General features: G+C 48.3%; 1 protein-coding gene across 1 annotated transcript in view; it reads right to left on the bottom strand.

The window, feature by feature from the left end:
* Positions 1-12,611, bottom strand: part of CTNNBL1 (catenin beta like 1) — a 63,197-nt gene that overhangs the window by 37,886 nt on the left and 12,700 nt on the right. The window contains exons 7-10 of the mRNA XM_054391886.1: positions 11,679-11,867; positions 8,240-8,346; positions 7,370-7,509; positions 1,661-1,758 (exon numbers count right to left, since the gene is read on the bottom strand). Coding sequence (XP_054247861.1) covers positions 1,661-1,758; positions 7,370-7,509; positions 8,240-8,346; positions 11,679-11,867 — 534 coding nt within the window. The remainder of the gene's footprint in view (positions 1-1,660; positions 1,759-7,369; positions 7,510-8,239; positions 8,347-11,678; positions 11,868-12,611) is intronic.

The raw sequence follows: 12,611 nt of genomic DNA, 5'->3' as shown, positions 1-12,611 counted from the left end.
TCTTTCCAGGAGGACAAAAGCACCTCTGGACCTTGGCTGTTATCTGCAGCTGCTGACAAAGAAAGCAGAGGAAGAACTTCACTTGATTTACAGCCTCTCCCACACAGGGTACAGAAAAGAACCCCTCCTGCAGCTCCTCTCTCCCATCCCATTCATCCCCACATCACAGTAATTAAGCCCAGCCCCGAGGCCAGCCAGAGGCAATCTGGCTGGGGCCACTGTCATTAACCTTTGGAAGGCACCATTATAGGGACTGGAGGAGAACTGGAGGAGAAAACAGAGCAGCCAAGCAAAGCAAACAAAAGAAAAGTCCAGTTGCCTGTCTTTCAGTTGCAACATAATAGTTACAGAACAAGAGGCAGCCCAGCTGCAGTGATTCTCCAGCAGAAGCTGCCTGAAGATCTTTAAGCCTCAAGCTGAGCTCTGCATCTCTGAAGGGCTCCTGCTCAGGTCCCTGTCCACCTCCCACAGCTGAGGAGCAGGAGGCTCCAGCACAGTCACCAGGAAAAGGGGAAGCCCAGCAGCACAGAGATCAAGAGGCACTGCAGAATTACCCAGGTGGGCAGCACCCAGCCAGGCACCTTCTACTTCACCTAAATCATCTCCTGGGGTTGTTTCATCTCTGTGCCACCTCCAAACCCCACTCCAGCCTTAAAACATGAGCTCTGTTAACCAAAACCTTGCACAGGCTGAGAGAGTTGGGGCTGTTCAGCCTGGAGAAGAGAAGGCTCTAGGGGGAGCTTAGAGCAAACTTCCAGTACCTGCAAGGGGCTACAGGAGAGCTGGGGAGGGACTTTTGGCCTGGAGTGACAGGACGAGGAGCAATGGCTGTGAGCTGGAAGAGGGGAGACAGACTGGAGATGAGGAAGAAATTCTTGAGAGTGAGGGTGGTGAGACACTGGACTGTTTGTCCAGGGAGACTGTGGATGCCCCCTCCCTGGAGGTGTTCAATGCCAGGCTGGATGAGGCTTTGAGCAACCTGGCCTGGTGGGAGGTGTTCCTGCCCATGGCAGGGGGTTGGAATTGGATCATCTTTAAGGTCCCTTCTAAGCCAAACCATTCCATGATTCTATGAACTCACACCCTCACTGCAACAGCAGAGTCCCAGCTCTAGCCAGGTCTGAAACAGGAGTTACTGGGCAGTGGAGGTCTGGGCTCTGTGGCTAGACTGAGATCACAGCAACCTCACTGCCCTTCAGATACCAATCTGAGCCCTGCCACAAACCTCAATTTCTCATGGGTGAGCAGAGGTCACCCTGCTCTGCAGGAAGGGAGAAAAATGCACACCAAGCTCCTGACTTCAACAGCCCAAGTCACAAATATTGCTTCATTCTCCCCCCCTGCAAGGAAAAAAAAAATCTCCCAGCCTAAGCAACATTTACAATGTGAGCTTGTTCCTTCCAAAAAGAAAAAAAAAAAAAAAAAAAAAAAAAGGAGTGGCAGACAAGGTGCAAGAAGAAATTGATGCCCAAACTCTGACATTCCATCCAAACCCACCCCCCACTGTGACCCTCAAGACAACACTTCAGGTACCAGAGGTGTCCTTGAACCAGCTGCCTTCCTCATGGAGTGGGCAGATGAGAATTCCCAGCTGCAGGAAGCGTGGGAAGGGAGGTTGTGGGGGGTGGGGGAGGCAGATGGCATTGAGCTCACCACTTACCAGAGCATCTATGAGGACCTCAGCTCCTTCTTCACTCTCATGGAGAGTATCAATATCAGTCAGCTCTTGCAGCAAGTCTACCACAGCGATGGAGACATGTGCTGGGGGTTAAGGACAAGACAATTCACATCACACTGGGATGGCAGCAGGTCAACAGAAAGAATTCCTGCCTGCTGCAGGCACCCAGCAGATTTTGTTCAGCTGGGGGCTCTGCCAGGAAGTGACAGGCCCAGACATCCTGGCCTCAGGAAAGCAGAGGACCACTGAGATCAGCTCCAGGGGTCAGCAGAGGATATAAGAGGGAAAACTGAGGGCATGGGGGGGAAATCAACCATGATGAGAAGGCTGAAGGAAGCTCTGCCTCCAGGCTGCTGCTGCCTGCTGCAGGCTGGGAAGCCAACTGAGGCAGACTTCTGAGAGCTCCAGTGGTCTGAGGAGCTCTTCTGGCACAGCATTCCTGTCTGGGGGGGTTTCTTTACAGGCTTCCAGTGAGAGTATCACTTACCCTACCAAACTCAGGAGAGAGAAAAGCAAAATACCATGTGAAGCAAAATACCATTAATCAAACCCTGCTGGTGATCACCTTTCCTTCACCTGCTTTGTGCAAAGCTGCATGAATCATTCAGCAGCTGATCTGCTCCCCATGGACACTGCTTTTGTCTCCTTGCATTAGTCCCTCCAGACACTACACTTAAAGCCCATCTGAAGGGCCATTTGTTCAGCTCTCTCCTTGAAGAACTCCTTTTAAAATATTTTTCCATTTGTTTTAACAAAAAGTCATTAGAAACCCAGAGCTGCATCCATTTAGTTCACTTCTGGATGCTGCACTCTAACAGCATTTTCCCTCCTGTCCATCAGCAGCAGAGTGCAGAGGTGCTGCTGCAGCCCTTGTGTCCTGCTTGCAGGGATCTGAAACACTTCAACACTTTCAGAACAAGAAAGAGACTTTTCCCAACACTGCAATTCAGGGCCCAAGCTTCTACCCACCAACTGACAGGTGAGTGGCAAAGCAATTAAAAAGAGCTCACAGCAGAACCACTGCCAAGCCTCTGACAGCAGCAGTGACCCCAGGACTCGGTTCTGATGGCTGGGAGGACAGGCAGGCTGCATCCTTCTGCACCTCCCTCCAGGCAACTCTTCCCACCCTCCCCAGTTTGCATTTTCCCTGCAAATCAGAAGCTCAGCAGAAGCTTTCAAAGCCATGCAGAGAGTGCACAAAGCCTGTGGTGCCTGGCAAAGCAATAAGCAATGAAACCATGGTAGGCATGAAACTGGTTTTGCATGGTGCCTGTTCCCAGTGCACCAGAGGGAACTGTGAACAGACATTGAGTGCAGAGAGATTTCCATCGTGGAACCCAGACAAGGAGTGCAAGTGGGGGAAAAAAAAAAAAAGGAGGAAGGGGGAAACCAAGAGGGGGGTAAAGGCAAAAAAAAGAGAGGGGAAGGCAAAAAAAAAAAGAGAGGGGAAGGCAAAAAAAAAAAGAGAGGGGAAGGCAAAAAAAAAAAGAGAGGGAAAGGCAAAAAAAAAAAGAGAGGGAAAGGCAAAAAAAAAAAAGAGAGGGAAAGGCAAAAAAAAAAAGAGAGGGAAAGGCAAAAAAAAAAAGAGAGGGAAAGGCAAAAAAAAAAAGAGAGGGAAAGGCAAAAAAAAAAAGAGAGGGAAAGGCAAAAAAAAAAAGAGAGGGAAAGGCAAAAAAAAAAGAGAGGGAAAGGCAAAAAAAAAAAGAGAGGGAAAGGCAAAAAAAAAAGAGAGGGGGGAAAGGCAAAAAAAAAAAAAAGAGAGGGGGAAAGGCAAAAAAAAAAAAAAGAGAGGGGGGAAAGGCAAAAAAAAAAAAAAGAGAGGGGGGAAAGGCAAAAAAAAAAAAAAGAGGGGGGAAAGGCAAAAAAAAAAAAAAAGAGGGGGGAAAGGCAAAAAAAAAAAAAAAGAGGGGGAAAGGCAAAAAAAAAAAAGAGGGGGGAAAGGCAAAAAAAAAAAAGAGGGGGGAAAGGCAAAAAAAAAAAAAGAGGGGGGAAAGGCAAAAAAAAAAAAAGAGGGGGGAAAGGCAAAAAAAAAAAGAGGGGGGAAAGGCAAAAAAAAAAAAAGAGGGGGGAAAGGCAAAAAAAAAAAGAGGGGGGAAAGGCAAAAAAAAAAAAGAGGGGGGAAAGGCAAAAAAAAAAAGAGGGGGGAAAGGCAAAAAAAAAAAGAGGGGGGAAAGGCAAAAAAAAAAAAGAGGGGGGAAAGGCAAAAAAAAGAGAGGGGAAAGGCAAAAAAAAAGAGAGGGAAAGGCAAAAAAAAGAGAGGGAAAGGCAAAAAAAAAAAGAGGGGGGAAAGGCAAAAAAAAAAAAGAGGGGGGAAAGGCAAAAAAAAAAAAGAGGGGGGAAAGGCAAAAAAAAAAAAGAGGGGGAAAGGCAAAAAAAAAAAGAGGGGGGAAAGGCAAAAAAAAAAAAGAGGGGGGAAAGGCAAAAAAAAAAAGAGGGGGGAAAGGCAAAAAAAAAAAAGAGGGGGGAAAGGCAAAAAAAAAAAAGAGGGGGGAAAGGCAAAAAAAAAAAAGAGGGGGGAAAGGCAAAAAAAAAAAAGAGGGGGGAAAGGCAAAAAAAAAAGGAGGGGGGAAAGGCAAAAAAAAAAGAGGGGGGAAAGGCAAAAAAAAAAAGAGGGGGGAAAGGCAAAAAAAAAAAGAGGGGGGAAAGGCAAAAAAAAAGAGGGGGGAAAGGCAAAAAAAAAAGAGGGGGGAAAGGCAAAAAAAAAAGAGGGGGGAAAGGCAAAAAAAAAGAGGGGGGAAAGGCAAAAAAAAAGAGGGGGAAAGGCAAAAAAAAGAGGGGAAAGGCAAAAAAAAGAGAGGGAAAGGCAAAAAAAAGAGAGGGAAAGGCAAAAAAAAGAGAGGGAAAGGCAAAAAAAAGAGAGGGAAAGGCAAAAAAAAAGAGAGGGAAAGGCAAAAAAAAGAGAGGGAAAGGCAAAAAAAAGAGAGGGAAAGGCAAAAAAAAGAGAGGGAAAGGCAAAAAAAAGAGAGGGAAAGGCAAAAAAAAGAGAGGGAAAGGCAAAAAAAAGAGAGGGAAAGGCAAAAAAAAGAGAGGGAAAGGCAAAAAAAAGAGAGGGAAAGGCAAAAAAAGAGAGGGAAAGGCAAAAAAGAGAGGGAAAGGCAAAAAAAAGAGAGGGAAAGGCAAAAAAAAGAGAGGGAAAGGCAAAAAAAAGAGAGGGAAAGGCAAAAAAAAGAGAGGGAAAGGCAAAAAAAAGAGAGGGAAAGGCAAAAAAGAGAGGGAAAGGCAAAAAAAAGAGAGGGAAAGGCAAAAAAAAGAGAGGGAAAGGCAAAAAAAAGAGAGGGAAAGGCAAAAAAAAGAGAGGGAAAGGCAAAAAAAAGAGAGGGAAAGGCAAAAAAAGAGAGGGAAAGGCAAAAAAAAGAGAGGGAAAGGCAAAAAAAAGAGAGGGAAAGGCAAAAAAAAAGAGAGGGAAAGGCAAAAAAAAGAGAGGGAAAGGCAAAAAAAAGAGAGGGAAAGGCAAAAAAAAGAGAGGGAAAGGCAAAAAAAAGAGAGGGAAAGGCAAAAAAAAGAGAGGGAAAGGCAAAAAAAAGAGAGGGAAAGGCAAAAAAAAGAGAGGGAAAGGCAAAAAAAAGAGAGGGAAAGGCAAAAAAAAGAGAGGGAAAGGCAAAAAAAAGAGAGGGAAAGGCAAAAAAAAGAGAGGGAAAGGCAAAAAAAAGAGAGGGAAAGGCAAAAAAAAGAGAGGGAAAGGCAAAAAAAAGAGAGGGAAAGGCAAAAAAAAGAGAGGGAAAGGCAAAAAAAAGAGAGGGAAAGGCAAAAAAAAGAGAGGGAAAGGCAAAAAAAAGAGAGGGAAAGGCAAAAAAAAGAGAGGGAAAGGCAAAAAAAAGAGAGGGAAAGGCAAAAAAAAGAGAGGGAAAGGCAAAAAAAAGAGAGGGAAAGGCAAAAAAAAGAGAGGGAAAGGCAAAAAAAAGAGAGGGAAAGGCAAAAAAAAGAGAGGGAAAGGCAAAAAAAAGAGAGGGAAAGGCAAAAAAAAGAGAGGGAAAGGCAAAAAAAAGAGAGGGAAAGGCAAAAAAAAGAGAGGGAAAGGCAAAAAAAAGAGAGGGAAAGGCAAAAAAAAGAGAGGGAAAGGCAAAAAAAAGAGAGGGAAAGGCAAAAAAAGAGAGGGAAAGGCAAAAAAAAGAGAGGGAAAGGCAAAAAAAAGAGAGGGAAAGGCAAAAAAAAGAGAGGGGAAAGGCAAAAAAAAAAGAGGGGGGAAAGGCAAAAAAAAAAAAGAGGGGGGAAAGGCAAAAAAAAAAAAGAGGGGGGAAAGGCAAAAAAAAAAAAGAGGGGGAAAGGCAAAAAAAAAAAAGAGGGGGGAAAGGCAAAAAAAAAAAAGAGGGGGGAAAGGCAAAAAAAAAAAAGAGGGGGGAAAGGCAAAAAAAAAAAAGAGGGGGGAAAGGCAAAAAAAAAAAAGAGGGGGGAAAGGCAAAAAAAAAAAAGAGGGGGAAAGGCAAAAAAAAAAAAGAGGGGGGAAAGGCAAAAAAAAAAAAGAGGGGGGAAAGGCAAAAAAAAAAAGAGGGGGGAAAGGCAAAAAAAAAAAGAGGGGGGAAAGGCAAAAAAAAAAAGAGGGGGGAAAGGCAAAAAAAAAAAAGAGGGGGGAAAGGCAAAAAAAAAAAAGAGGGGGGAAAGGCAAAAAAAAAAAAGAGGGGGGAAAGGCAAAAAAAAAAAAGAGGGGGGAAAGGCAAAAAAAAAAAAGAGGGGGGAAAGGCAAAAAAAAAAAAGAGGGGGGAAAGGCAAAAAAAAAAAAGAGGGGGGAAAGGCAAAAAAAAAAAAGAGGGGGGAAAGGCAAAAAAAAAAAAGAGGGGGGAAAGGCAAAAAAAAAAAAGAGGGGGGAAAGGCAAAAAAAAAAAAGAGGGGGGAAAGGCAAAAAAAAAAAAGAGGGGGGAAAGGCAAAAAAAAAAGAGGGGGGAAAGGCAAAAAAAAAGAGGGGGAAAGGCAAAAAAAAAGAGGGGGAAAGGCAAAAAAAAAGAGGGGGAAAGGCAAAAAAAAAGAGGGGGAAAGGCAAAAAAAAAGAGGGGGAAAGGCAAAAAAAAAGAGGGGGAAAGGCAAAAAAAAAGAGGGGGAAAGGCAAAAAAAAAAGAGGGGGAAAAGGCAAAAAAAAAAAGAGGGGGGAAAGGCAAAATAAAAGAGGGGGAAAGGCAAAAAAAAAGAGGGGGGAAAGGCAAAAAAAAAAAGAGGGGGGAAAGGCAAAAAAAAAAAGAGGGGGGAAAGGCAAAAAAAAAAAAGAGGGGGGAAAGGCAAAAAAAAAAAGAGGGGGGAAAGGCAAAAAAAAAAAGAGGGGGAAAGGCAAAAAAAAAAAGAGGGGGGAAAGGCAAAAAAAAAAAGAGGGGGGAAAGGCAAAAAAAAAAAGAGGGGGGAAAGGCAGAAAAAAAGAGGGGGGAAGAAAAAAAAAAGAGGAGGAAAGAAAAGAAAAGAAAAAAGAGGAGGGGGTTTCACTTGTGCCAGGGGCTGCTCCACACCAAGTCCACACACAGTGCTGGGCTCTGTGCTGCTCACTCTCCAGCACTCAGAGCCAGAGGGAAGGGTCATAAAACAAGAGGGAAGAAAAACAGCACTGAACAGATCCAGAATCAATACTGCTGGGACAAAGAAGGCTTCCACTGGTGGGAGACAAAAGAAGCCATAAATTGAGTGTGGTGGTGGGGAAGAGGAGGAAAGCATGCAGAAGAGGCAGTGAAAGCAGGATGGGAGGTGGGGGAGCTGCCTGAGGCTGGAGGATATCGGTGTTGTCGTGTCCCAGCAGCCCCAGCAGCGACTGCACGGCGTTGAGCTCCACCAGCAGGTGGTACAGGTCTGGCATGGTGGCAATCACATGCATCTCCTGGATGATGTCATTGAGGTCCAGCTCTGACTCCATGAACCTGAGGAAAGACAAAAAAAAAAAAAGAGTCAAATGAAAGGGCAAAAGCTCCACCAGCTGTGGCCTAGGCACCAGGTGACATCTGTCACCCTGGCTGTGTGTGGCCTCAGGATTTCACAGAGTGGCTCAGGCTGAAAGGGACCTCAGAGCTCATCCCCTCCAACCTCCCCACCATGCCCAGGGACACCCCTCAACTCAACTCAGCTGCTCAAGGCTTCATCCAACCTGCCACTGAACACCCCCAGGGAGGAGGCAGCCACAGCCTCCCTGGGCAGCCTGTGCCAGAGTCTCACCACCCTCCTACTGAAGAACTTCTTCCTCAGCTCCAGTCTAACCCTGCTCCCCTTCAGCTTCAAACTATTGCCCCTTGGCCTGTCTCTAGACACCCTCAGGAAAATTCCCTCTGCAGCCTTCCTGCAGGATCCCTTCAGGTGTTGGAAGGCAGCTCTAAGGTCTCCCTGAAGTCTTCTCCAGGCTGCACACCCCCAGCTCCCTCAGCCTGTGCTCACAGCAGAGCTGCTCCAGCCCTTGGATCATCTTCATGGCCTCCTCTGGACTCTCTCCAGCAGCTCTGTGTCCCTTCTCATGCTGGGGACACCAGAACTTAAGGCAGTATTCAAGGTAGGGCCTCACTGATCCTTTGGTGACCAGGATTGAGGATTGTTTTAGGGCTGAAAGCTGAAATCCAAAGGGAAAAAAAGGGTAAGAGAGAGGAGGTAGCAGGATCTTACTTCTCTGGGTTGTCAGGAAACTTGATCCGCAGCTCCTGGTTTTTGTAGGACCTCTTCTCAAAGGTGAGAATCATCTTCTTCACTGAACTTTCATCCAGAGGTTCCTCCTAACCACATGGGACAGGGCAGAGAACAGAGCTCAGAATGGTGGGAACAAAACAGCAAAACACAAAAGACTGAGTACAGAACGTGGTGAGATCACAGCCATGGGCCAGGCTCTTTGGGAGCAGCAGTGACCTCTGAAGTCTCCTTGCAAAGCTGCCAATACTTCTCACACCACCACTGGTCACTGACTGATGGACAATCCCAGAATGGTTTGGGCTGGAAGAGACCTCCAGAGACCACCCAGTCCAACCCCCTGCAGTCAGCAGGGACATCCTCCACTACAGCAGCTTGCTCACAGCCTTCTCCAGCCTCACCTTGAATAGCTCCAGGCATGGGGCCTCAACTCCCTCCTTGGGCAACCTGTTGCAGTGTTCCAGCAGCCTCCTGCTGCACAACTTGTTCCTCACATCCACTCTCAATCTGCTCTGCTCTCATTTCAAACCCTTGCCCCTGCTCCTGTCCCTGCAGGCCTTTGCACACAGTCCCTCTGCAGCCTTCTTGTGGCTCCTGCAGGCACTGTCAGGCCGCTCTGAGGTGTGCCTGGAGCCTTCTCTTCTCCAGGCTGAAAACTCCCAGCTCCCTCAACCAGTCCTCACAGCAGAGCTGCTCCAGCCCCATGATCATCTTTGTGGCCTCCTCTGAACCCTCTCCATCAGGTCCAGGTCCTTCCTGTGTTCAGGGCCCCAGGGCTGGACACAACACTGCAGGTGAGGTCTCAGCAGAGCAGAGGGACAGGATCCCCTCTGTCCATCTGCTGCCCATGCTGCTTTTGATGCAGCCCAGGATGTTCTCCAACTCCAGCCTGAGCAGCTCCCCACAGCAAAACCTTGGAGGCTGGGGTTTTATAAACCAAGGGTTCACTAATGCAAAGTTCTTTGGGAAAGAACTAGAAGAGCTTTCCTCCACTTTCTTCCCCAGAAGAACCACCAGAAGGTCTCCCCTCCCACAGCAGCAGTGGAAAATAGACCTGTTTGCACCAGCTCCCCTTCCCTGAGCCATCCCCTGACCCCTGGTGTTACCCAGCACCAGCAGTGGCATTGAGGCTCCTGCCACTCTGACTCTGCAGGAGCAGTTTTACACCCGTGGATGGTTTCTGCTCAGGAGTCCATTGTGCTATTTCCTTTTGGAGCCTGCATTGAGCTGCCCTGAGTTGCTGTCCTTTTGTGTTTGCCTCACTTGGAGAAGCTTTCACTTCTGCTTTAAAGCCTTCTTCTAAAGCAAACCCAAAAATCAATATTTTACTATACTAGTTTCTTGTTTTGCTTTTTAAATTCTCCCAAGGTGCTACTCAGCTGGCATCACATAGTCACTGCTCAGCACTGGCACCACTGCTCCTGTGCTCCCCTTCCCCTCTCCCAGCTGCTCCTGTGCTCCCCTTCCCCTCTCCCAGCTGCTCCTGTGCTCCCCTTTCCCTCTCCCAGCTGCTCCTGTGCTCCCCTTCCCCTCTCCCAGCTGCTCCTGTGCTCCCCTTCCCTTCTCTTTTGCCTGACCATATTACAATCACTATTAAAGACAAGTTCTCAAAGCAAGAATCAAACCAGGCCCCTTCACATCTTCAGCCCAGTTTTGTGTCCCACAGAATCATTTGGGTTGGAAAACCCCTTTAAGATCTTTGGGTCCAACCCTTTTCTAGCTCTGCCAAGGCTGAGGCTAAACCATGGCCCTCAGCACCACATCTGTGTCTCTCAGAAACATCTCCAGGGATGGGGATTCAACCACCCCCCTGGGCAGCCTGGGCCAGGCTCTGAGAACCCTTTCAGTCGAGAAATTTCTTCCCCTCTTCAACCCAAACCTCCCTTGGTGCAACTTGAGGCCATTTCCTCTAAGCAAGCAACCCCCACCCCTCTCTTAACCTCTCCTCAGGGAGTTGTAGAGAGCAATGAGGTCTCCCCTCAGCCTCCTCCTCTCCACACCAAACATCCCCAGCTCCCTCAGCTGCTCCCCATAAGACCTGTTCTGCTGCTCAAGATTAACTCAGGAGTTGCTTCTGGTGTTGGAGGTTCTTTGGTTAGTGACTGCACAGCAACCTTGTCTAAAAAATCTCTATTTCCTCAGCAAGCTCCATCACAACAGCACCACCAGCCCAGGTCTTCTGTTATTGTTGTATTTCCTACCTTCTCAAGCACAGCCTGTCTTGTCACCAGCCCACTTAGGCAATCAATACTACACCAGCCAAACCCTGTTGTTCCTGCAATTGGATTTCACTCCATAAGGACATTGCCACACTGACATCACCTCCCTCTGGCTCCCCTGATCCTTTGCTTTCCCCCACGTGCATCACAACATCTCCACTGGGAGCAGCTTTGCTTCCTGCATTGAATTTGCATTTGGTGTTGGTGTCCTACAGACCAGCTCCCCCCTTGCAAAGGCACTGGCACAAAGCACCTTTTGATGGCATTCCAAGACCACAGACAAGAGATTCTGCTCCTGAAGAACCCCTGGACTTGCAGCCAGCTGCCTGGATGGCACAACTCCACCTGACAAACGATGAGGGGCTTGAACCCTGCAGGAAGCCACAAGCCTCTGGCCAGCCAGGAGGATTTTTGACCACCTCCATCCACCCTCACTGGAGCTACAGGATTCCTGTGTTACCTTTCTGTGCTGCCAGCAGTCCCTGTCACAGCAAGAGCTCAACAGCAAGGCTGAGGGAGGCCAGCGACGCTGCACGCGGAGGACAGTGACATGTTACAACCCTACACAGCTCTGCAGTGCTGAGCATCACTTGTTTGATCCAGCAGGACACAGGCAGCAAACATCCTCCAGATTTATACCAATCCATGTGTCACATTTATGGAGTGATCTTTGCCTGGCCCTGAGCAGAAAGGCCAACGCTGCATTGGATTTCTGTCTCCAAGGCTTGAAATCATTTACCCTTGACAGCTGCTGCCCCCCTCCCCTGACCCAAGGCATCTCTTGCACAGGAGAATATTTGTTTATTTGCTGCTGCTGCTGCACAGCACAAGGAGAAGTGGGAGAAGATACATGGCTGGGAGTGCTGGTGAGCACAGAGCTAGGAAACTGATTACAACACACAAACCTAGCTCCTAAAAGTCCATTTTAGAAGGGGATTTGGCTATTCCCAGCCTGAAACAGAGATCAGGCTTGAAAGCTTCCCCTTCCCTTTCCTTTTGCTCTCCCCTTTAAACCTTCAGAAGATATCTTTGAAGCTTAGGGAAGGCAGGAAATCCAGAACCTCAGAGTGGCTGAGGCATGAGAAAAATCACCAGCGAGCCTCCTCAGCTACAGGGCAAGGAATGGAAAGCGCAGAGAAGCGGTTTTAGGGTTTTGCTCATCCCCACTGCCTCTCCTCTCCCATGAGACACTGGTGACTCACTTCTTCCTCTTCCTCTTCTCCATCCCTCTCGATTATCTGAAGGAGTTTCTTCTTCTCATCATCAGTTTCCTCCAGGGCAGCAGCCTCCTCCTCCCGGTGGCGGCCGTGCTCCCGGGAGCTCGCCTGCTTCCGCCGCGCTTTGATCTCCTCCTCCTCCTCGTCGCGGGGCCGCTTGGTGCCTCTGTTGGGCTGAGGGCAGAGAGCAACAAGGAGAGTGAGGACAGATCTCCAGCAGAACACCACCAGCAGAGCCTGAGCAGCCTCCTAGCAGTGGTTTGAGAACATGTGCTCGCACAGGGCTGGGGAGCTGGCAGGGGAGCTGGCGTGGGGGAGCGGAGCAGCCCCTGGCAGATGGATGGCTCTGCCAACAGCTATGTCAACAGCCCACCTTGTTTGATCTATGAACATCAGGCACAGAGGAAGAGCTCCACAGGCAGCACAGACAAGGATTTCAAAGGATTCCACAGGATCTCACAGACAAGCCAACCTGAACTCCCCAGTGGCCGCACAGACCTTCTGGAGAAGCTGGGATGGAATCACAGAATGGTCAGGGTTGGAAGGGACCTCAAGGCTCAGCCAGTCCCAACCCCCCTGCCATGGGCAGGGACACCTCACACCACAGCAGGTTGCTCACAGCCACATCCAGCCTGGATGCAACAACCTCCAGGGATGTGGCTTCCACCACCTCCCTGGGCAACCTGTGCCAGTGTCTCAGCACCCTCAGCCTGGATCAGCCAGCCCAGCTGAGACAACCTCACACTTCACAGACAGGAAACCAACAGGCTCAGGCAGAGGGCAGTAAGAGGTGATTTTTTTTTACCTGCCCAGTGTAGAAGATATTGGGATTCTTGTGTGCAGCCTGATTCACCTTGACCTGCCCCATCCCTCTGGCTGAAGCCTGCTGGCACCTGCATGCAGAATCAGTGCCCAGCA

The sequence above is a fragment of the Indicator indicator genome, chromosome 24 (genome assembly GCF_027791375.1).
Source record: "Indicator indicator isolate 239-I01 chromosome 24, UM_Iind_1.1, whole genome shotgun sequence".
Lineage (NCBI taxonomy): Eukaryota > Metazoa > Chordata > Aves > Piciformes > Indicatoridae > Indicator > Indicator indicator.
The sequence above is the reverse complement of the archived record's forward strand: the minus strand, read 5'-3'. Positions and strand labels throughout refer to the sequence as shown.